The 21,008-nt window shown below is 41.7% G+C and overlaps 2 protein-coding genes across 2 annotated transcripts; both read right to left on the bottom strand.

The window, feature by feature from the left end:
- Positions 1-1,245: 1,245 nt before the first annotated feature.
- On the bottom strand, positions 1,246-5,515 carry acta1b (actin alpha 1, skeletal muscle b). Its single transcript, XM_053316952.1, has 7 exons — positions 5,442-5,515; positions 4,262-4,398; positions 3,334-3,658; positions 2,796-2,957; positions 2,179-2,370; positions 1,899-2,080; positions 1,246-1,740 (listed from the first exon to the last, which is right to left on the bottom strand). The coding sequence occupies exons 2-7, from the start codon at positions 4,388-4,390 to the stop codon at positions 1,597-1,599; spliced, it is 1,134 nt and encodes a 377-aa protein (XP_053172927.1). The 5' UTR covers positions 4,391-4,398; positions 5,442-5,515; the 3' UTR covers positions 1,246-1,596.
- Positions 5,516-12,433: 6,918 nt separating this feature from the next.
- On the bottom strand, positions 12,434-20,648 carry abcb10 (ATP-binding cassette, sub-family B (MDR/TAP), member 10). The gene is made up of 14 exons (XM_053317051.1): positions 19,782-20,648; positions 18,718-18,924; positions 18,408-18,610; positions 17,213-17,347; positions 16,683-16,829; positions 15,795-15,930; positions 15,569-15,664; positions 14,739-14,948; positions 14,554-14,633; positions 14,207-14,387; positions 13,256-13,299; positions 13,050-13,084; positions 12,820-12,878; positions 12,434-12,700 (listed from the first exon to the last, which is right to left on the bottom strand). Exons 1-14 carry the CDS (start codon positions 20,239-20,241, stop codon positions 12,507-12,509), a joined length of 2,187 nt encoding a protein of 728 aa, XP_053173026.1. The 5' UTR covers positions 20,242-20,648; the 3' UTR covers positions 12,434-12,506.
- Positions 20,649-21,008: the final 360 nt, after the last annotated feature.

The raw sequence follows: 21,008 nt of genomic DNA, 5'->3' as shown, positions 1-21,008 counted from the left end.
AGTAAAGCCCCACAGCACAACTTCAGGATCGCATGAGTCTAATTTGGTGTACAGTTAGGCTAAGTATACTTACACTGGGTTGGATTTCACGGAAGCAGAGAAGGACAGATGGCGTTCGTGATGGTTGTTGTAATCACTGGCTGCGTCTCTTAGCTCCGCCCGCTTCAAGACGTTTTTAAAAAGCCAAACACACCAGCAACAGGTGGCCCGGGCGCGCCGGGATGCCATTTGGCTGATAATGGTTTCTATCAGATGTCGGAATAAAATGAAAAGAAGACAATTAATTACATTGTTTTTTGACTGACTGGCTCCATGAAAGAGTTTAATTGTGTTATCAGACCTGTTGCTTATTCAATTAGCCTAGGTGTTGCTTTAATTATCAACTATTGGCTCCAAAATGTAGGCTATGCACTTTTTCCTCGAAATTGTCTTAGCAATACAAAGAAAGCCAATTATAATGTGTGTTAGCCTAACATACATAACAGGTCAATGGGTTGTTGGAAATTATGTGGGCACAGGGTGGTGCGCGCCCTTTACGCTCATTTGTGCTTTTAGCTCAGACTCAAACCCACACCCAGACAACCTGGTGAGCTTGTATGCATATAAGGCATGGCTGGTGAGATGCCCCACTGTACACGGGGTCTAGTTTTGTCTAAAGATGGTCTGGGGGCCGGGGCTGCGCGTCGTGCAGGGCAGGCAGCTCAACAGGATTGAGAGTGGGGTGTCGGGTGACCCATGCTACTGATCCGCCCGGTCTAAAAAGCGGAGCTGCTGTTGCTGCCTGGGCACATTCCTGGCAAGTCAGACTCCGACTGTCTAAGTTTGAAGGCGTCTCCTTTCACCTCCTCTGTCACCCAGCAGTGGCTGATGGGACAGTGAGAGACCCTGTCACTCATCCAACCATGTGCGGAGCCCCCTATCAGATAATCTGATTGATTCATGGGGAAGCTGTATTGTGTCATTATATGGGTGTGTTGTATGACGGTGCAGTCAATTAGGGCTCTATAAGGCCTTATTTTAGTTTATTATTTTGGTTATTTTTTTCCCAATATTCCCCAGTTCCTGTTGCTATTTCTAAGTATTTTTGGTGACATTGTTTTGTATGGATATAAAGGCAAATTATTATTTTTGTATGGTACCTTTTAAATGTTAGGTATCATTCACATTCCAGTTTTTTGCATTTTCATTCATGCTTTTGTTTGTCACCTTATCTCATTATCATCTAGTAGAAAAACCAGACCGGGGTCAAAAATACCAAATAATGGACTTTAATAAATTATCATTATGTATATACACTTACATTCACATGTGTTGGGCAACATGTTGTTCTTATTTTTTTTATTAAAGTTTTTTGGGTGGATGCATGGTTCAGTGGTGGTATTTCACAGCCTTTCACCGTGCAACACAGACAACAGACAGCCATAAAAATATGCACATTTTATAACGATAAAAAAATGCATATAAATGTCAACAGCGCAGACAGACAGTCCATTGACAGCAGAGTGTTGCTGTGCCGCAGAGGTTGATCCTCCTCCTTGCTTGATCTCCAGATAGCTGGTGGTGATGATGGAGAAGCAGGCGTAGAAGATGGAGGATTTAGAAGCACTTCCTGTGGACAATGCTGGGGCCTGCCTCGTCGTACTCCTGCTTGGAGATCCACATCTGCTGGAAGGTGGACAGGGAAGCCAGGATGGAGCCACCGATCCAGACGGAGTACTTCCTCTCGGGGGGAGCAATGATCTGGAGGAGGAGAGAAAGAGGGTAAGTAAACTTCCAGTGGCTAATACTGATCACATGTTTTTCTTCAATATGTGTGTAATGACCCATTTATGCGTAAAATGTTTACACTTGGGTATTCATTGTAAGATATTTAGCTCTTATATTTGTTTTTTATGTACCTTGATCTTCATGGTGCTGGGGGCCAGAGCAGTGATCTCCTTCTGCATGCGGTCAGCAATACCAGGGTACATGGTGGTACCACCGGAGAGGACATTGTTGGCGTACAGATCCTTACGGATGTCGATGTCGCACTTCATGATGCTGTTGTAGGCAGTCTCATGGATACCAGCAGACTCCATACCTGAGCAGGTGAGAAGAAGAAGTGGTAAGATGAGGGCAAGTCGCAAGCTTTGCACAAACTCTGTGTTTCTGAGATAAATAAAAGATGATCAGGCGTACCGATGAAGGAAGGCTGGAAGAGGGTCTCAGGGCAACGGAACCTCTCGTTACCAATGGTGATGACCTGACCGTCGGGAAGCTCGTAGCTCTTCTCCAGGGAGGAGGAGGAGGCAGCGGTGGCCATCTCATTCTCGAAGTCCAGAGCCACATAGCACAGCTTCTCCTTGATGTCGCGCACGATCTCACGCTCAGCTGTGGGGAGACAAGTTGAAGAATTTTACTCAGAGTGACAAACAGGGGAGCCCCGAAACTCAGCAATTCCCTCAGTAACCTTGTGCGTAATAGCACATGTACTACAGAAATGTCGAATTATGAAACTAATTTCTTATTATAGCTACATCATTTTCAGTGGGTGTGTTATTATATATTTTTTAAAACACACACGGGCAAACATTTCTCATTCAGCCTTTGTGTTTGCACTCGGCTGTCATTAAGTGGTACTTAGGTCACGTTGCTGTTGTTAATTAAGATGCTGTCAAATTTGGTTAGAGTATGTGCCCAAATTGAAGCTAAATAAAGTAGTATATCAAATTATAATACATAAATAAAAAATCTCAATTTCTATTTCTATCTCTATGGTTTTCTTTTTTCTTTCTGTTGTTTTTTAAGTTCCTCACCGGTGGTCACGAAAGAGTAGCCACGCTCAGTCAGGATCTTCATCAGGTAGTCAGTCAGATCGCGACCAGCCAGATCCAGACGCATGATGGCGTGGGGCAGGGCGTAACCCTCATAGACTGGGACGTTGTGGGTCACACCATCACCAGCATCCAGCACAATACCTGGAGAGAGGCAAGATGAAGAATTTAGTGAAGTCCAGGAATGGCGACAAGGAGTCCAAAAAATATACATGTTTTCTGTGTAAAAGTGTGGCTAAAGTGGGTGCTGGAAAGATAATTACAAAAACACATCCAGATAAAATAAGCGCCATAAAATGGACATAAGTCGTTCAAGGAAGACAAGACGACTGTGCGTAAAAGTTATGCGTAAAATTGTTACATCTAGTGAAATGGCGCATTAATGGCTGTTAACAGTATGTGTTGTATTGTAGTTTTATCTATTAGCTTTATCAGTTTCACTCTGTCTCTATGTGTTATGTGTGTGTTAGTGAGGCTGCATATGTCATGAGGAGCAGCTGTTTGTTGTTGTCAGTCTTACCGGTGGTACGGCCGGAAGCGTACAGGGACAGCACAGCCTGGATGGCCACATACATGGCGGGGACGTTGAAGGTCTCAAACATGATCTGGGTCATCTTCTCCCTGTTAGCCTTGGGGTTCAGAGGGGCCTCAGTGAGCAGGGTGGGGTGCTCCTCGGGGGCGACTCTCAGCTCGTTGTAGAAGGTGTGATGCCAGATCTTCTCCATGTCATCCCAGTTGGTGATGATACCGTGCTCAATGGGGTACTTCAGAGTCAGGATACCTCTCTTGCTCTGAGCCTCGTCGCCGACGTAGGAATCCTTCTGACCCATACCGACCATGACACCCTGAAGGGGGAAGAGAGGACGAGATAATGGAAAGGTTAGAGGGGGACGTGAAATAATCCAAACTAAAGTATGACCTTTCCTCTGGCCAGATTAAAGTCTTTACTGTGTGGAGCAAACGGCATGGTGACCGTGCCATAAATGTGTGAAATAACAGCGTGGGTCACAGAGAGCAATTGTGTGACAGTGAGTTTATCTGTGACTAATTTTGTCTCAAAGAGACGAAGGCCACATTGCTGATTGTAAAAGGAGCCAAAACTACATGGCTCAAGATACAGCCCCTATCACAGCACGCCTAATTTATCACCTATCACCACTTATCACCTAATTTGTAAATGCTCAAAACAGCTAAAATTTCACACTATACTATTTAAGTTAAATGTCTCAATCACTACAGTAGGCTGCATCTGCCAAAATAGTGCACACCTGCCTGAAAGAATGTCCAAAATATTTTAGTAAAAATAGTTTTTATGTCAATTTGTATTTCTCTTTATTGGATAATTAATTGGCTGATGTGTGATTCTTAGAATGATTGCATTCCATAAACTACTTTCAGTATTTCCAATTACTCTCTCTTGATATTGTATTGCCTTCTCCGGTGTTTACCTGGTGACGAGGGCGGCCGACGATGGAGGGGAACACAGCCCTGGGGGCATCGTCTCCGGCGAAGCCAGCCTTCACAAGGCCGGAGCCATTGTCGCACACAAGAGCGGTAGTTTCATCGTCGTCACACATGTTGGCTTCTATAGCGCAAGAGAGGGGAGGAAGAAGAGTTCAGGTCACTACATCAAATCCACAGTGTCAAACATACTGTATGTGACAGAAATGTTGCGCATTGTTGTTCCTAGTAAATCAACACTGTATCCTAATTGTTAAGACTTGAATTGAACATTTACTGGAGCATGAATATAATCAAGTCAGTGTCTTGCGCTAAATGTAGATTATCCAAGGCACACTGACATCAAGCCATGACGCATGGTATTGCTTAAATAGAGCTATAAAATCACATTAAACGTCAACAATAAGGAACTAAAGTACCGTTGTTCTTCAAAGAGCTATCTAAACTTGGTGAGTTTCCACTAAAATCTGTTTTTGATATTAGGCTATTCTAATTTGGAAAGATTAAACCTATGCCTATGCGAATGTTAAATGATCTAATTGGTGCTAAATCGGCTAAATCTAATCCACTAAAATCTGTTTTTGATATTAGGCTATTCTAATTTGGAAAGATTAAACCATAAGAGAATGTTAAATTATCTAATTGGTGCTAAATCGGTTAAATCTAATGGCTTTCTCTTGCTCTCATTTTTCTCAGGTAAATTGGTTTTTGATTAGTCTGGATGCGAATTGCATCATCAATATATTTTCAGGATTCAGTGTTACAGTGTTATGATCTGTAAAGGTGCTGAATCAGATTATTCTAACAGTCACTAAACTCCATCTGCTTCACCTAACTATCAATTTCCAGACCTGGAGAAAGTTCTGATTAGAGTTTCTCCTGTCTTCCCCTATCTCCTTGACACCATGTGAGATCTAAACTATTATTAAAGTTTTCTTTTCCTTTTTTCCTTCAGTTGTAGGCCTCTCCTACAGTCTAGCCTCTCTTCCAGTGGAGTTTCGCATGTTGCCTCCAGTAATCTTTGGTCCTATAGGCAGCCTGACTCTGGCGGTCCTGCCTGACCTCTGCTCCTAGATGCTCCAGTGATGTTCAGATAACGGCCTAGAGTCTGGTCTCCTAACCTGGATGTGAGGCTTCAAGGCAGGTCAGTCCTAGCGGATTTCTTACCTTAGGAGAGTGTCTGCGGCTCGGAGAGAACAACCCAACCAGTGCTACTGCTGAACCAGCTACGGTCCTCTGTGCTGCCCGTCCACCTTATATACCCAACCTCCACCATTCACAAACCCTAGGACTGGCCCCCATCCCGGCCCTCTGCCATATTAGGATGCTGACAGGCCGAGGATGAGGAGTGGGTGGGGGGTGCTGCGCGCCCCGCAAAGGGAAGGAGGGACCCCCTCAGTCAGGCTTCAGAGGAGGATCAGGAGTGACGCTGCGCGCCCCCGACAAGGAGAGAGCGCGCGCCATATATGGAACTGTCGCTTTGACCTCCCATGGAGCCTCGCGGTCCCACCTAGAGGGCCGTATAAGGAGCGCGCCGGCCACTGGGGGGTTTCTAGGGGAGACGCCAGTTGCTACCAAGCAGGGTTATAGATTTGCTGCTATAGGCCTCATCCAGCCTTAAAATGGGAAAATGCTTCCCTCATCTGAACAGATTTAGGCTACAGTGAGAGCCAAGCCCTAAACTCCTGACTTGCAGGTCAACCAGGGAGGAGCAGCAGCTATAACGTGCCAATCAAGAGTTCAATTACCTTATAGTGATCAATACAAGATAACACAAAATCACTACACTAAAGTGTAGGGAGGAAAATCTGCATATAAATCATTAAATATATGAACTTCCAGTTCCTTCAAATTCCAGTAAGATTATTGGACTGCAGATTATTTGTAATTGATTGAATTAAATGCTGTAGACAAGTGACCCTGAGTTGCATAAAATTGCATAGAAAAATCTGGAGGGCAGCAGACCTTCTCCCTGTAGACCATAAATCTGTACCTATACTAAAAATCTATAGATTTATCATTTTAAAAACCAAATATATATTTTAAATGCATCTTTCACCATAATAAGTTGTTATAATTTAAAAAATTACTAAGATGATTGGTGCGTACATGAAAGATAATGGGAATGTCTTCTTCTTCAACATTAAGTGACTACATACTGGAAATCGCTTTTCTCAATTGAACAGCATATATTTTTAAATATATACAATGACAATTTCATAGAAAATCTACTGTCCTGCAGACCACATGGCCTGATATGCTCATAGATCTCTGAAACAGCCAACACCTGAAACCTTATCTGCAGGGGCTACTCTGCACTGTCACTGGAGCAGTTGGATTAATTATAACTCTAATGGAGGAGGGGAGCTGCCGCCTGTGTGCATGCAGGGGTGGGAAAGGGAGCAAGAAATATAGTGTGTGTGTGTGTATACCTGCATGCATGTATGTTATAGCATGTGCTGCGTGACATGAAAGGCCAGAAAGAGTGCAAGAGTGGGCCCAAAGAAGGTTAAAATAAACTGTGAGTGATGGTAGAGGAACAGAGGGAAGTGTAGAGAAAAAGACAGATTTTTGAATTGAAATGAAAAATTATAGAGTTAAAGGAGCAGCGTTACAGGAGAAACAAATCCCCCCCCCCCCATTAGAACTGACAGTGAGTAAGTGCTCGATCCATGATGAGAGCAACTAATATTACAAAGACAAAGTAGAAGATAATAAAAAAAATCAATTAGCATGTGGAATTTTTTCTCAAGACATGAATTATATGTGTTTGTCACCACCTTTAGGTCCCAAACAGCTTTCTATATGTTCTACAAGAAGGAATGCAAACAAACAAATAATAAATAAAACATAATTCTTGGTACACACACCATATTGAGGCCTCATGTTATATCCTCAAAGCTGGATTCATGTGGGGGGTGGAGGGAGATGGTAACGTATAGCCTTTCATGACCTGGGTTCTCATTATAGCAGCAACAGAAATCTACAGAATGGATTCTAAGTGGTGGGGTGTGACACATTCATTGCCTGAGTAAACACCAATTTATAGAAAGGGACAACTGGAAGAAAAATGTTACGGCCCCTCGCCTAATCAGCTACTCAAACAGAAATGTTCAGTTTGTACTTTGCTGAAATGCAACGTCAGCGCTGCATTGTTCATTAATATTCCAGGAAAACAGAGTAAGAAGAGGGAGGGAGGAACATTTCAATGTCTTAGAAGGAGCGTGAGTAAAAATGGGAAGGGCTGCATGTAGACACCTTCATGGGTGTGCATGAGCAGGTGTGTGTGTGTGTATGTGTGTGCGTTGTGGGAGGGGGTATGGGGGTGAGGGGGCAGCACAGCAAGGTTGAGCTACTTTTATGCACTTGTTGTGAGCCATTTTGGATCAGAGGGCCAGTGAAACGCCTAAAATGTAAATGGACTGGCAGTTGTCGGGGAGTGACGGGGAGTGACGGGGAGTGACAGAGAGGGAGGAGAGGGAGAGGGTGGGGGAGGAGGTGAGGGGAGGTCAGAGGGGCTGAGGGGGAGGAGAGTCAGAGGGAGAAAGAGGGGAAGGGGTAGGAGAGAGAGAGAGAGAGAGACAGAGAGGGAGGTGAAAGGGCGTGTGTAGCAGGTGGCAGGAAAAATAAGTCTGTCAGAAGGTATGTAACCAGGCAGCTGAAGGAGAGGCAGAGAATCTGGACGAGGAGATTAACTTTTAGTATCTTTTAGTTTTTTGTGATGTAACTGCTGCAGTGAAGATGAATTAAATGTGATAATTTTAGCCAGTATAATTTACAGAGAGGTGGATTTTTAATTTTTTTTTATTGTAAGTTGTTGTGGAACAGGCAGCTGTTTACGTCGATACCTTTTCAGTTAGATGTCTTTCAGCTAGATCTCTCCTGAGAGCGCAGTGGGTGAGAGTGTCAGAATAAGTGTAAGAATAGCACAAGCCTTGCTGGAACCAGTCCTGCCTTTTGAAGTGTGGTATAGTGTGCAGCAGGCTTGTTCTCACAGAGCCAACAGACAGGACCTCTTGTTGTAGATTTGAATGCGTTTTCTATCATAGTTGTGATGCAGTGATGATCTTATTGATACTGAGGATATTGGAAATGGACAGGTGTAACAAATAGCACAAATTCTGTACTCATCTGGTATTTAATGAATGACTGATGTTTCAGCACAGATCAGAAGATCCTGGCTGAGTCGGCACCCTCTTAATGAAGACCAACATCAAATAGAGCACTGAAATGGGTGACACTGCCTTAGTTAGATTTGTCCATATGCTAAAGAAAAATGACATTTTCCTTTTGATTTGTAGTGGAGGTCTTCCTTTTCAGAGTACTGTCACACTGCAGAGAGGCAAAGGTGGGAGCATGATCCTAGACGAGCAAGTACGTTTACATACAAATCATAGATGAAATCTGTTGTTGCACCTCTGATGTGCCTCTTTTTCGTGTTGTGGTGGGTTGTCTTTTCAACCTAATTTTCTTAGAGGAGTTCTGAATTCCTCTGCATGGTTTCCATCCATGGAGGCATGATTGTACTGAACTAAAATGCAGCATGGTCCTGTACAGTTTGAACTTAATGCACTTTGGGCCAGGAAACTAACTGCACATTATAGGTCCCAGACAGTTTAATGAGGAAAAATGAATACTTTGCATAATGTTTTCAAGTGATTTTTCAAGTGATTTTTATATATTCACAAATATATTCTGTAATACTGTAATGAAAGCTCACAACCTCATTTCTAGTAGTTCCTCAAATAGCAGCGGGTGCACACAGATGAAAGTGAGGGGAGCTGCAGCACATGGAGCTGGAATTGGAAACCCACGCAGAGCCGAGCAACACTTGTTCAGCTACATGAGCCAGCTGCTAGCTTGATGATCACAGACAGAGATAAAACTCTCCACAGAAGCCGTATTATTCATTAAATATTTCTAACTGAGCTGTATTTTACAGCATGGCCCTGCCTCTTATGCCTGTGTCTGACCTGATTTTTTTTTTTTTTGTCTCACACCAAAATATGAAGTGGAATATTATTTTAAGTATCTGAACTAGTGAATGTACACTTGATTGAGCTCAATAGACTATTAAATGTGTGACACAAGCACCTCCAAGAGAGGATAAAACAGTATCACTTGCATTCATCTTGTCTGTGTGCCAGTAAAGGACTCACACTGCACACTGTCCCCTCTGCTGGCACAGTTCAGCTTCAGGCATGAGAAGCTCACCACACTGTCAACATTCAACACAACCTCCCAACAGCTGACTACACATTACTCATATCATCACCATGAGGTATTATTTTGGTATGATGGACTGAATGTACATTGATCCCACCAATCTGCAGTGAGTGAGCTGTGAGTACTGAGCCCGGCTGCTCAGAGTATGACACAGCAGCGCCACCTACCGATAGCCCAAACCACTGCATGGACACACAGGGTTTCTTATGAGACAGCAAACAAAAAAACACTACAACAGTGAATGTAAAAGTGAATGAATAAATGTGATTTAGATTAAAGTTAGGTCTATCATTTAAAAAAAATGGATGTATTGTTGTATGTAAGCAGAATGAACCATCAAAGCCATCTTCAGACAAATAAAACCTATTTCATTTTATTCTTTTACATTTTACATTGTACAATAATTTAGCAAACAAAAATATGGTTAAAAATCTATTATACATCATTTTAGTATTATATATTATTTAGGACTCATAACATACACTTAAAAAAAACTGACAAAAAAGTAGTCCCCGACAGTCTGACACAGATTCATCATCATCTGACGAGCTTTCAAACACCTTCAGAGTTAACTTTAGTCCGGAGTGAGAGGTGAGTCAAGGGGGCAGATTCATCTTTATAGACACATTTTTATGGACATTATTTGGTAAAATTACCAATGTCTTTGGGGAGGAAACTGAACACACACACCAACACACATGTCTGGAAAAATCCATAAAAGTCTTTTGTGATTCAAGTAAAAAAAAACTAGTTGCCCTTTAGGTGAAATAACAAGAAATATGGAAAACAGAAAAAAAATGGCAAACTCTCAATAATAAATCATCTTGTAAATAATCTTACATATAAACTGATAGAGAGAGCAGAGGATTAATTCTGCTGACATATAGTTTATACACTGTAATAAATATATATATATTTACTGTATATACAACCAGAGACCAGTGATGACTATGGTATACTGACACCATTATGATTCTACAGCATTGGTCAATTAAGGATGATTGGTGCTGTATTGGTTAATCTTGACACTAAAATCCTATCAACACTGTTTTGAGAGTTTTCCATGTATAACTGCCTTCAAATAGTTGATGAAAACTGACAGTCATGATGATTCAAGTTTATAAATACAACACATAAATGTCACCCTTAGTATTAACCTGCAAGTTTGCAGCTTGATCCCCTTAATCACATGGTTGTATAAGATAAATGTTATGGGAACAAAACTGTTGAATATATGACGTTCATCCGATTTTATGGTGTAATATTTCTGCAAGTATTTGAGTTAATTGATGCGCCTCCAACATACCATCTAAATATGTGTAATGAGCCTTCAGAAACAAACTATTCTGACACATTGACTTCACTCAGAAGAGGACCATAAAAGCTGAAAAGTCCATCATTTGTTAAATGCGGTCTCAAAATTGTGTCAAGCTGCGTCATAAAAATCTCAGCCTCAATGACCAAAAAATGTTTGTCCTTGAATTCCTTTAATTTTTGGTTCATAGAAGAAAACTCAGCATCAACATGTGGCTAAATTTCCAGTTGCAGTGCCAGAAACAACCCAATATTTAGCAGCTGTGGGAAATTCAGATTAAGAGCATTTACATGTTTGTAAAACAAGAAAAAATCCTCCTGTCTACACTCCACCTGAGAGGTGAAGTGGGCATTTACAAGCTAAATATTTACAGAGCTGAATTTTGACTTCTTAGTCGGCCTCTTGAAGCCAGTTAAAATGTTTACCTGGCTCAACAGCACTGTGGCTAACATCTATGAAATTTCAGAGCTGTTTATATGGAATTTAATGCTGGCTAGGTACACATCCTGTAAACACCAGCATGGAGGTGCAGTTATGTCACAGTCTCAGTCAGTGTCGAACACTGTACAGGAAAGATTACATTCAGATTTGTGCTGGTCAACCTTTTGGACAGAAGATAAAACGATTAAAGAATTTTGACTTTGGACTAGAGGAGTGAACATGACAAGCACATGACATACCACCACCTCTGCTCTAATGACATCTCTTCTGTACCCTCCTCCTCCTCTTCCAGGAAGGAGGCTGCTTATGGAGCCTGAAACAACTTTCCTAAGTAACAGTGCACAGTGCACACTGTTGTTTCACCAGAGTATGAGATGCAGTTTCAGGACTGTCAATTAAATTTCAGCAAAGAAAAACTGAAGAGAGACTGAGTCTAAATGTACTAGCCAACCAATCCCAATGTAAATATGACTCACTAGAACCATGTCTCTTGTTTTGTTTTTTTTTACATGTGTAGCACTAGCACCTCAGCTGTGCCATTAATCTACGTCAGAATAGTGTTCGGCCCACAGTATAAACACCATGTTTAGTTGCTTCATTTGGCTTGTTTAAACTCTTACATGACAGTAAAAGACTGTGAGCTTCAAGTAAAAAACCCTAATACATAAACACAAATACACATTTAACAGTGCTCAACATGCCACACCAGAGTGTTTTTGGTTTAGTTATGAAAATCCTACAGTGACAGAGAGTGAAAGAGATTTATGATTTGCACCAGACTGATATTGTCACATTTATATAATTTGGGCTTTTCCCCCAAACTGTGGCAGTGACAGTAACAAAAGTCACATGTTGGCCATGTGTTTCCAGTGTGACGAGTGTCTGTGTCTGAATTCCTCCCTCAGCGTATAGTTACATATTATTTTAAAAAAAAACATCTCTAGCAAACTGAGGCATATTTCAGTTTTTAGGACTTCACTGTAGATGTCTCTGTGTGTCTTATTGTTATTCTACATAGTCCTGTCAGTAGTGAAAGGACACTTGCAGCATTTAAGAAAATCCCATCTCCCCTCTCTCCAGTGCTTCAGCTTTTATCCATCTGTCATTCTAGGAAAAAAAAAAGTTTTGTTCCTATATCCCCACCCCTGCTGTCTCTCAGCATGGGGGGCATTTCAACCCCTTCTGGGGAAAAACTCACTATTAATCTCACCTCTTATTCACTCTATCTTTTTTTATCCACACGTCTCCTCTCAGCGCAGGGCCTGTTTCTGTTCCTCATGCAGAAAAGCCTGTTTTTCCATCAGTTTTCTGAACAGTCCCTGCCTGTTGCCTAGCAGCTCTGTGTGCTGGCCGCACTCTGCTACACGACACTGATCCAGCACGGCGACAGCGTTTGCGTTTTGGATGGTGGAAAGACGGTGAGCGATGATCAATACGGTCCTCCCTGTTGATTGTATGAGAAGGGCAGGAAATAATCAAACTGAAAAAGTGGAAATTAATTTCAGCTCTATTATATTTATGTGAGTGTAATTTAAAAGAGATAAAGAAAAGAGATTTATTTACCTTCCATCAGGCGCTCCAAGGCCTCCTGGACTAGAAACTCATTCTCAGAATCTAACGCGCTGAGGAAAGATGGGGTTGATTTTTAAAGGTTGTTTAAGCTTTCTTTTACAAAGTACTCAAGAGTGCATTTCTAAAGAAACCGCATGCAAAACAGTTTCTAAGCGGATACAGACAGTGAAAGTATTTCTACGACTATTCTTGATAAAGAATTGTGTCATTGTTTCTCTCACCTTGTAGCCTCGTCTAAAAGCAGGATCTTAGGATTCTGAGGACAGACAGCAGAAATAGTGTGTTTTAGTGAACAGTATAATTAAAATGCTAATGGTGACAGACAATGAGAAATGACGGGAACATGCATGAATGACAAGTGTTGTCTGCTGGTGACAGGTTATGTTTTCTCTGCATGTTGTAAAAACACTGGTGCTGCTGTACTTACCTTTAGCAGAGCTCTGGCTATGGCTATCCTCTGCTTCTGACCACCTGAGAAACAAACACACAGGTTAAACAGAAAAATAAAGGCTACGATTAAATATCTAAAATTGTGTCTCCAGTTATTTACAGGGTCAGGTATTTAACAGAAAGGTTTTTACAGTTTTTCTTGTTCTGAATATAAAAGATAATTAACCATAATTCTACAAAGAGGCAAAAAATGAAAAACACAGCGCTGTCATTATTTTTTCTTCTTTTTCCCCTTTTTGGTTTGTCTTGTCTATTTTTTTGTAATTTTTCTTGTGGGTTTTTTATGTTTACGTATGTGCGCGTTTTGAAAAATCAATAAAAAAATGTTTAAAAAAAGAAGATTTAGAAACAGTAGGCAACATGGTAAATGGTAAATGGACCGTACTTATATATTTCTTTTCTAGTCGTTATGACCACTCAAAGTGCTTTTACACTACGTCTCATTCACCCATTCACACACATTCATACACTGATGATGATGATCATCAGACGGAAACTAACCATTCATACACATTCACACACCGTTGGCACAGCAACGGGAGCAACGGGTTAAGTGTCTTGCCAAAGGACACATCGACATATGGTTTGGAGGAGCCGGGAATCGAAACTGCCAATCTTCTAATTGGTGGACGACTGCTCTACCTCCTGAGCCACAGCCGCCGAAATATGTCAGCTTTCTAAAATGTGAAACTAAATTTGATCAAGTAATACATTTTGATATGGTAACTTTAAAAGGAATACACAATAATCATTTCCAAAACTGGATATGTAATTACAACCATGTGAAAGTGAAAACCAGATGAAAATGTATGTAATGCATCGACGGCTCATACAAGAAACCTATCATCTGTACTGTCAAGCCTGTTAGAAATGGAGGAAAGCAGACTGTTAGAGGTACAGGAATGCTGTCTCTGCCTCTGTCACTCACCTGACAACAGCACTCCTTTCTCTCCCACCACAGTGTCAAAGCCATGAGGAAAAGCCTGGATGAAATCATAGGCGTTGGCCACTCTGGCTGCCCTGTAGATGTCCTCTGTGGTCACAGCGTCTCGATCGACGGCACCATACGCTATGTTGTCTCTAATAGAGCATGAGAACAGAACCGGCTCCTGGGAGAGAGGTGAGAGGAGGAGAGGGACCGTGTGAGAAAGAAATACTATCTATCTAACTATCCAAATGGGAATTCAAAACTTTCTTCTTACTACTAAATAGTTGAAATCCTATAAATACTATAACAATAAAACTGTAGGAAATGGTGGTAAATGCTTTTCTTACCTGGCTGACAGTCCCGATGTGATTTCTGAGCCAATAGGGATTTAGATCTCTGATGTCATGGCCATCTACAGTAATGACACCTGGAGAAGAGATATTATAGAGTTAAAACCACCACCTGACATAGACTTGTACTTTTTACTACCAGATTATGGTTGAGGGAGGAGATGGAACAAGCCCGCTCTCACCAGCATCTGCGTCATACAGCCTGAGCAGCAGTGACACCAGAGTGGATTTTCCAGAACCGCTGGATCCCACAACAGCCATGATTGTGCCAGCGGGGACCAGCAGACTGAGATCCTGGAAGATGGGAGCCTCCTTACGGGTCGGGTAGGCAAAGGAGACATCGCAGAACTCCAACTGGCCCTTCAGCTGGTCTGAAGGAAGAATTAGACCCTCTGTGGAGGAACAGGTCAATTATTTAGTTTAATCTGACACATTTGATTGATTTAATGCAGTAATAAAACAAGAGGAGAAAGGAATAAAACAGAGAAGGATATGAGGCAAAAAAACATATTGTCTGTGTGGAACACAAATGTCATTACATAATAAAATGTGAACTGTACATGATGGTTATTTAATGAGTAGAACAATATAGGCACAATATAAAGAAAAGAGATGTTTGGGACTTCTAAGGGAAGACCTGAGAAGTGTTAGACTACATCCTACAGGCTATGTGTCATTTGAATTCATCCTTTCATTTCATATTTGTCTGACTTTGAAAGAAACGCCAACAAATATGGTTTGATACCAACTTCTGTGTTTTGCAATAATAGATACAAGCTTCACATTTTTCAAGCAAGCAGTAAACCTAAGAAAGTTGTTTATATACAGTTACAGATTAAACTACTGACAGTGAATATATATTTTACATCTAGTTATAGACAAAATATAGATGTAAAATGCCCCACCGGACACTTTTTACAATTATGCCATATTAATATTCAAAATATTATTGTTTTCTAAACACTTAAGTTATATACACACACGTCTCCTGCCTGTGTGTGTAAATACTGACCATTTTGAGGAAACTCAGGCTTTCTGTCTATCAGCTGCCACAGTCTGGCTCCTGCACCAAAACCCTTCATCAGCTCAGAGTAGAATGAACTCAGACCTGCACATCACACAGAAAGAGATTTTAGTCACCACATGACCAGCACACCAAACTCAGACATTAACAGCATGGATAAGGAAGTTCATAAAATAGGAAAGTGTGCAATAATCTATGTGTGAGAGTGTATTACCTGCGACACTGATGCCCACCCAGAAGGTGTACATGAGGAACGATGAGAGCTCTCCCACAGTCATGTGCTGGTTGGCCATCAGAAGGCCTCCTTTGTAAAGCACTGACAGGATCATGATGTTACCACTGAGACCAGTCTGAAACACACACACACAGTTATTTGATTATAACATCTGGCATTAATGTATGTTACTTCCTGACACAGCACTGATTAAAATGATTACAGCCTATATGGGCATCAGCTGGACAAGCTAGCTGGGCAGTCTAGTCACCAGTATCTCATGCTATCAGTTTGTGTTGCATGGCGTAGATTTCACACACTGACACCAGCAGTACAATATTGAGGCCAGAAAGAGAAAAATGTTTTAAATCAGTTATCAGTAATTAGTTGAGAACTACACATTGATTTGTCAGTTAATTAGATACAGCTAGCTGGCAAACCCCTGCACTGACTGATTAACATGTCATGCAGCATATGTTTTTTGTTGACACTGGGTTAGATAGGTGATTCAATTTTATGGTAGATTTACAAGCTGCCGTTTATGGTGCTGATGACCTACATTAGACTGAAATGTTTTTAATAGTTTGTTCACAGTTATGGACATAGTTAATAAAAGACTAATGTTTTCCTACCTTAGCAATAAATTAAAATGAAAAACACACATAGATGTTAAACTAAGTGTAGAAGTCTGGTTTTCAGTGGGGGATTGGATAACACTTTTTATGGTGAAACATCTGTCATATACAAACATGTTAGGTATGGTGGTATTGTGACAACCCTCAAACAAAAGGCTAAAGAAGAAGCCTTTGTGCAACAGGTCATTTGCTAACAGTGAGTTTGCTATGCATAAGTGACAGTGACAGCCCGCACGTACGCACACACACTCACCACTCCAAAGAAGCCAGCTCGTAATACAGCTTCCTTCCTGGCCAAGCTGAGGACTTGATCTGCTTTCTGTGTGTACGAGTTGACCTCTGACAGCTCTTTACCAAAAGCCCGCACTGTCCGCATGTTGCTGATCCGCTCCTCTGCCAACTGTTCACACAGTCACACACAAACAATGTTATCAGGCCTGAAATTTTGATGATCAATCCAGAACATTTACTTTATCAGCCAATGCAGCAATTTCATCAGATACTCCTGTTTTCAGTGTAAAGCTAAATCATCTAAAAGGCAATGTTATCTAATAGACTGGCTTTGTGGACTCAGTTACTTTGCAATCCTATTTTGTCACAACTTCCTTGCTTTTTACCACATCCTCAAACACCTACTCATTAATCCCCGCTGTTGAACAACTACCAACAGCTGAAATTTGAATCATAACACAAAACATTATCCTAACAGTGTTAAACTCCTGCCCGTACCCAACCCACCCACTCTTCTCAGCTCTTTACTCGGTGTGTTTATGTCTACTGTACCTGTGTGGCTTGTGCCAGCGCGTCCTGAGTGTGTTTGGAGATGGAGCGCAAATATCTACCGTAGACTACAGCAAGACCAGCTACAGGAGGCACAATTAGCAACACGAAGCTTGCTAGAGTGGGGGAGACGTAGAACTAGAAGAGGACGAGAGAGAAGAAAAAGCAGTAGAGTTAATGGACAAAAAAAAAGAGATGGGATAAAACAAACTGGACAACATAAAACTGAAATTCCCACCAAATGGCCCTGACAAGTAATTACAGCAATTACTGTCAATCACTTGCTTGAATCTTTATCACACCAGGAAATCATTTGACTTCCTTGTAAGGAAAACACATGGTTTGTGATAAGTACGCATTGTGTTTTCACATTTTTTCCCTTGTCGCTGTCAAAGATGAAACTAGAGAAATTCCTATTTTGTTAAGAAAAAGCATCAGCCATCGAAACTGTCGGTCAACAAATGTGCAGTCCATGAATGCTACTAAACATAAAAGGTAATAAAGGTTGAGCAACCTGTTGATCAGAGCTGTAAGTGGACTTTCTTTTGCAACAGGTCATTTGCTGACAGTGGATTTGGTTTGCTTAAGTGACAGGACACACAGACACACAGACACACACACACAGACACAGACACACACACACACACAATGCTTAGTCCCTCTAATTAGTGTGGTCGAGGTGTGGCGGGCTTTCAGCTGAATCTATTCACTTCCTTGTGTTGATAAAGTCTTTCCGTAAACCTGTTTCCCAACACTTTTACAGTTCAGTTTACGAAAAGTTCAGGGAAACCCTCAGCTCGTAAACTGGCAGCACAATACAGAAAGATGCAGACTAAAGAACTGCTTCCTTATTACTGCACAACACCACACACACATTTTACTCTGTTGTCAACTGACTCCAAGTTTTATGAATTGGGACTTTTACGACTGACATTTGAGGTTAAGAGCACATTTTACACACTTCCTTGTTCATAAAAGACTGACATCATTCATTTAGGTCATCATCAAATTAGTCACAGGCTAACACAGAACATTTAGTGCGTATTTAATTCATGATAATAATCTTGAAGTTCAATATATTCCATTTTTATCAGTAGTTTAATATTGTAACAATCATTTCAAGTTTGAAATGCATAATAAAGGATGCCTGTTGATTTCTCTTAATACTGCCCTGACTGATCACAGCTGATCTACTCACCATCATACTAACACCAGCAGCTGCCTGGGCAACAGCTCTCAGGCCATCTGACAGATTGTCAGTGACTGAGCGGCCCACCACGGCTGTATCAGCAGAGAGCCGGTTGATAAGCTCGCCAGTCCTATTCCTGTCAAAAAACGCCACTTCCTGGTTGAGGATGGAGGAGAAGACGGAAGTACGGAGATTACGAACAATCTGCTGGCCTGAAGGGAGACAAAACAGGGCATTAGTTGATTGTCTTGTGTTGCTTTTTTGGGTGTTGGTGTTACTTAATGCACTCCTGTAGAGTAAATCTCCCTCCTGGTCTCACCTGAGATTTGCATGAGGTAGACTCTCGCAGCATTGGCTGCCCCGCCGCACAGGAACACCCCGGACAGCATGATACACAGCGATGTTAGGGAGGCTGTCATGGTCTCTGTGTCTGCCCCAGTGGTGTAAATGGTGTCAATAACTCTACCCAGGAAAAATGGAGCTGACATGGTTACTGCACTGGAGACAGTTAGGAAGCCCAGAGCAGCTTGGGTGGAGGAAGGAAAAGATAAGAAAAAAAAAACATTTTAAATCAATACAATGATAACATGATTGAACACACCAGGACTGGAATTTCTAAAAGGAAGTCTCACTGGAAAAAGTGTACCAGCAAACTCTAATTACTTCAGTAAAAAAACACATTAACAAAACTGTCCCAAAAAGAACATTAGAAACAGCTGAGAGAAGCAGCACAGCTATCCACCTGTCAGTTAGACAGATGAGGGAGCTGAGGGAGCTGAGGGAAGACCTGAGAGGTGTCAAGACTACATCCTCCAGTCTACATTTCTCTTAAATTCACACTTTCATTTCATCCTTTGTCTGGCTTTGACAGAAAACGCAAACAAAAGCTGCTCACAAAACAGGAACAACTACTATTATAACATATGAAACTGACAGTAACGATCAGATTTAGCTCATTCTTTTTCCTGTGTGCACTAAATCAAAATCATCTCTCTGTGTTATACTGGGAAATGATGCTGCATAAAGGTCATTGCGAGCATGTCCCCTCCTATATTTAGGCGAGGTGCAAGATAGATAACAGAGCTGCGAATGGAAAAAATGGAGTCACCCCAAACTAAATCTTCCAAAATGTTTATTGAATTGAAAAGGGCAACTTTACAATTCAAAATCAAATACTCTTTTTTTAAAATGGCAAATTGTGCTTGAAATGGTGCAAATAAGTTTTTAACCAATAAACATTTAATATTTTGATGGCTTTCTTTCTGTTAATACTAGAGACTGGTCCCTCTGGAGATGAGCTGTGTGTTTGGATAAACCTATTGAGTGTGGTGGGAGCAGGTATACAGAAAGAAGGGGGGTCAGTATGTTGGTACACAAGTTTACCTGCCAGTCTCCCTCTCTCTGGGTAAGCGAGCTTCAAAATCCTCTTGACATCGTCCATGGGGACGCTGGTCGGCGTGCGGTCTCTGTCTGGGTCTGTCTGGGTCTTCACTGATCCGGATGGAGTAGGAGTGGAAGCTGCTGAGGAGCTTTTAAAGGCAACAGGTGTGTGTGAGACTGTCCGTGCTCTGTCTGCGGGGCTGGAGGTATGTAAGGAGCAGACTGAAGAGAGACCTCTGAGTGGGCTTATGCAGGGCAGGACGGACGTGAAGGGCCCGGGTGAGGAGAGGCGTAAAGCGGGTGTCAGAGGAGCTGAGCACCTGACCCCGGTCGGCTGTCTTTTCCTCCGGAGGGCGGGAGAGAGGGTCCGGCGGTGGTCCAGCCATAACACCACGGGCTGTGGTTTGAGTCTGTGTAAATGCCCTCCGTGTGTGCACCGTGACATACGGATTAAAAGTCGCATTGTTTGAGATATTAACTAAAGTTGACAAAGTAGAGAAAATAAAGATTTTTTACCGAATGTATTCAGTGATTTTCAAGTGTGGATGTTGTTCTTCTTGAGTCCATTCGGAAAAACATTTCAGTCCCCCAGCTGATTGTATAAACGCACCGTGAACATCGCAGAGCCGCTGTGGGGCTTGTTGTCACTACATTGTCAAGTTTTGACCGTTATTGTGTCTTTTATCTCACCGAGACAGCCGTCCTCCCCCGGTTTATCTCCTATCAGTGAGCAGCTAACAACACCCTGCTGTCACCGTCAGCTGCCGCTAGTATCCGACCGGCAGGAGGCTGAAGTGGAGTCACTACTCGCCGGGGACCAACCTACACAAACAATACTCTCACAAGTAAACACAACAAACCTCCAAAGCAGAGGTTAAATGAGGAAAGGTGACCCCGGTTGGCATGATAACATAACACCGACCTACAGCTCCTCTCAGACGGGACTTCAATGGCTGATATCAACTTTACCAGGCAAAACCAAGAGAACCCAGAGCGTGTTATCGTCCAGCCATGAGCGAGTTGTGTGTGTTTTTAAAAACAGAGTTAAAAACAGAGCTCATAATATTGCTTTCCACGCAAAAAGAAAAAATATAATATTTCCATATACGTCACAAAAACATGTTCCCAAATAATAGGATATTAACAGAAAATAACAGCAATCTTATATCCTGGGTTGTTATCTATGCATGCATGTGTTGATTTCACCCTCATCCCAGAAAACTCAATTAA

The sequence above is a fragment of the Scomber japonicus genome, chromosome 1 (genome assembly GCF_027409825.1).
Source record: "Scomber japonicus isolate fScoJap1 chromosome 1, fScoJap1.pri, whole genome shotgun sequence".
Lineage (NCBI taxonomy): Eukaryota > Metazoa > Chordata > Actinopteri > Scombriformes > Scombridae > Scomber > Scomber japonicus.
This window is presented reverse-complemented; position numbering and strand designations above follow the sequence as displayed.

Bases quoted from the DNA above. Each gene is read 5' to 3' on its own strand.
- acta1b (XM_053316952.1), bottom strand. From the start codon at position 4,390: ATGTGTGACGACGATGAAACTACCGCTCTTGTGTGCGACAATGGCTCC. The intron at 2,371-2,795 runs GTGAGGAACTTA...GTCTCCCCACAG, and splicing joins CTACTCTTTCGTGACCACCG to CTGAGCGTGAGATCGTGCGC. The intron at 2,081-2,178 runs GTACGCCTGATC...TCACCTGCTCAG, and splicing joins CTTCCAGCCTTCCTTCATCG to GTATGGAGTCTGCTGGTATC.
- abcb10 (XM_053317051.1), bottom strand. From the start codon at position 20,241: ATGCGACTTTTAATCCGTATGTCACGGTGCACACACGGAGGGCATTTA. The intron at 15,665-15,794 runs GTAATACACTCT...TGTGATGTGCAG, and splicing joins GGTGGGCATCAGTGTCGCAG to GTCTGAGTTCATTCTACTCT. The intron at 14,388-14,553 runs GTAAGAAAAGCA...CCTCTCTCCCAG, and splicing joins ACATCGGGACTGTCAGCCAG to GAGCCGGTTCTGTTCTCATG.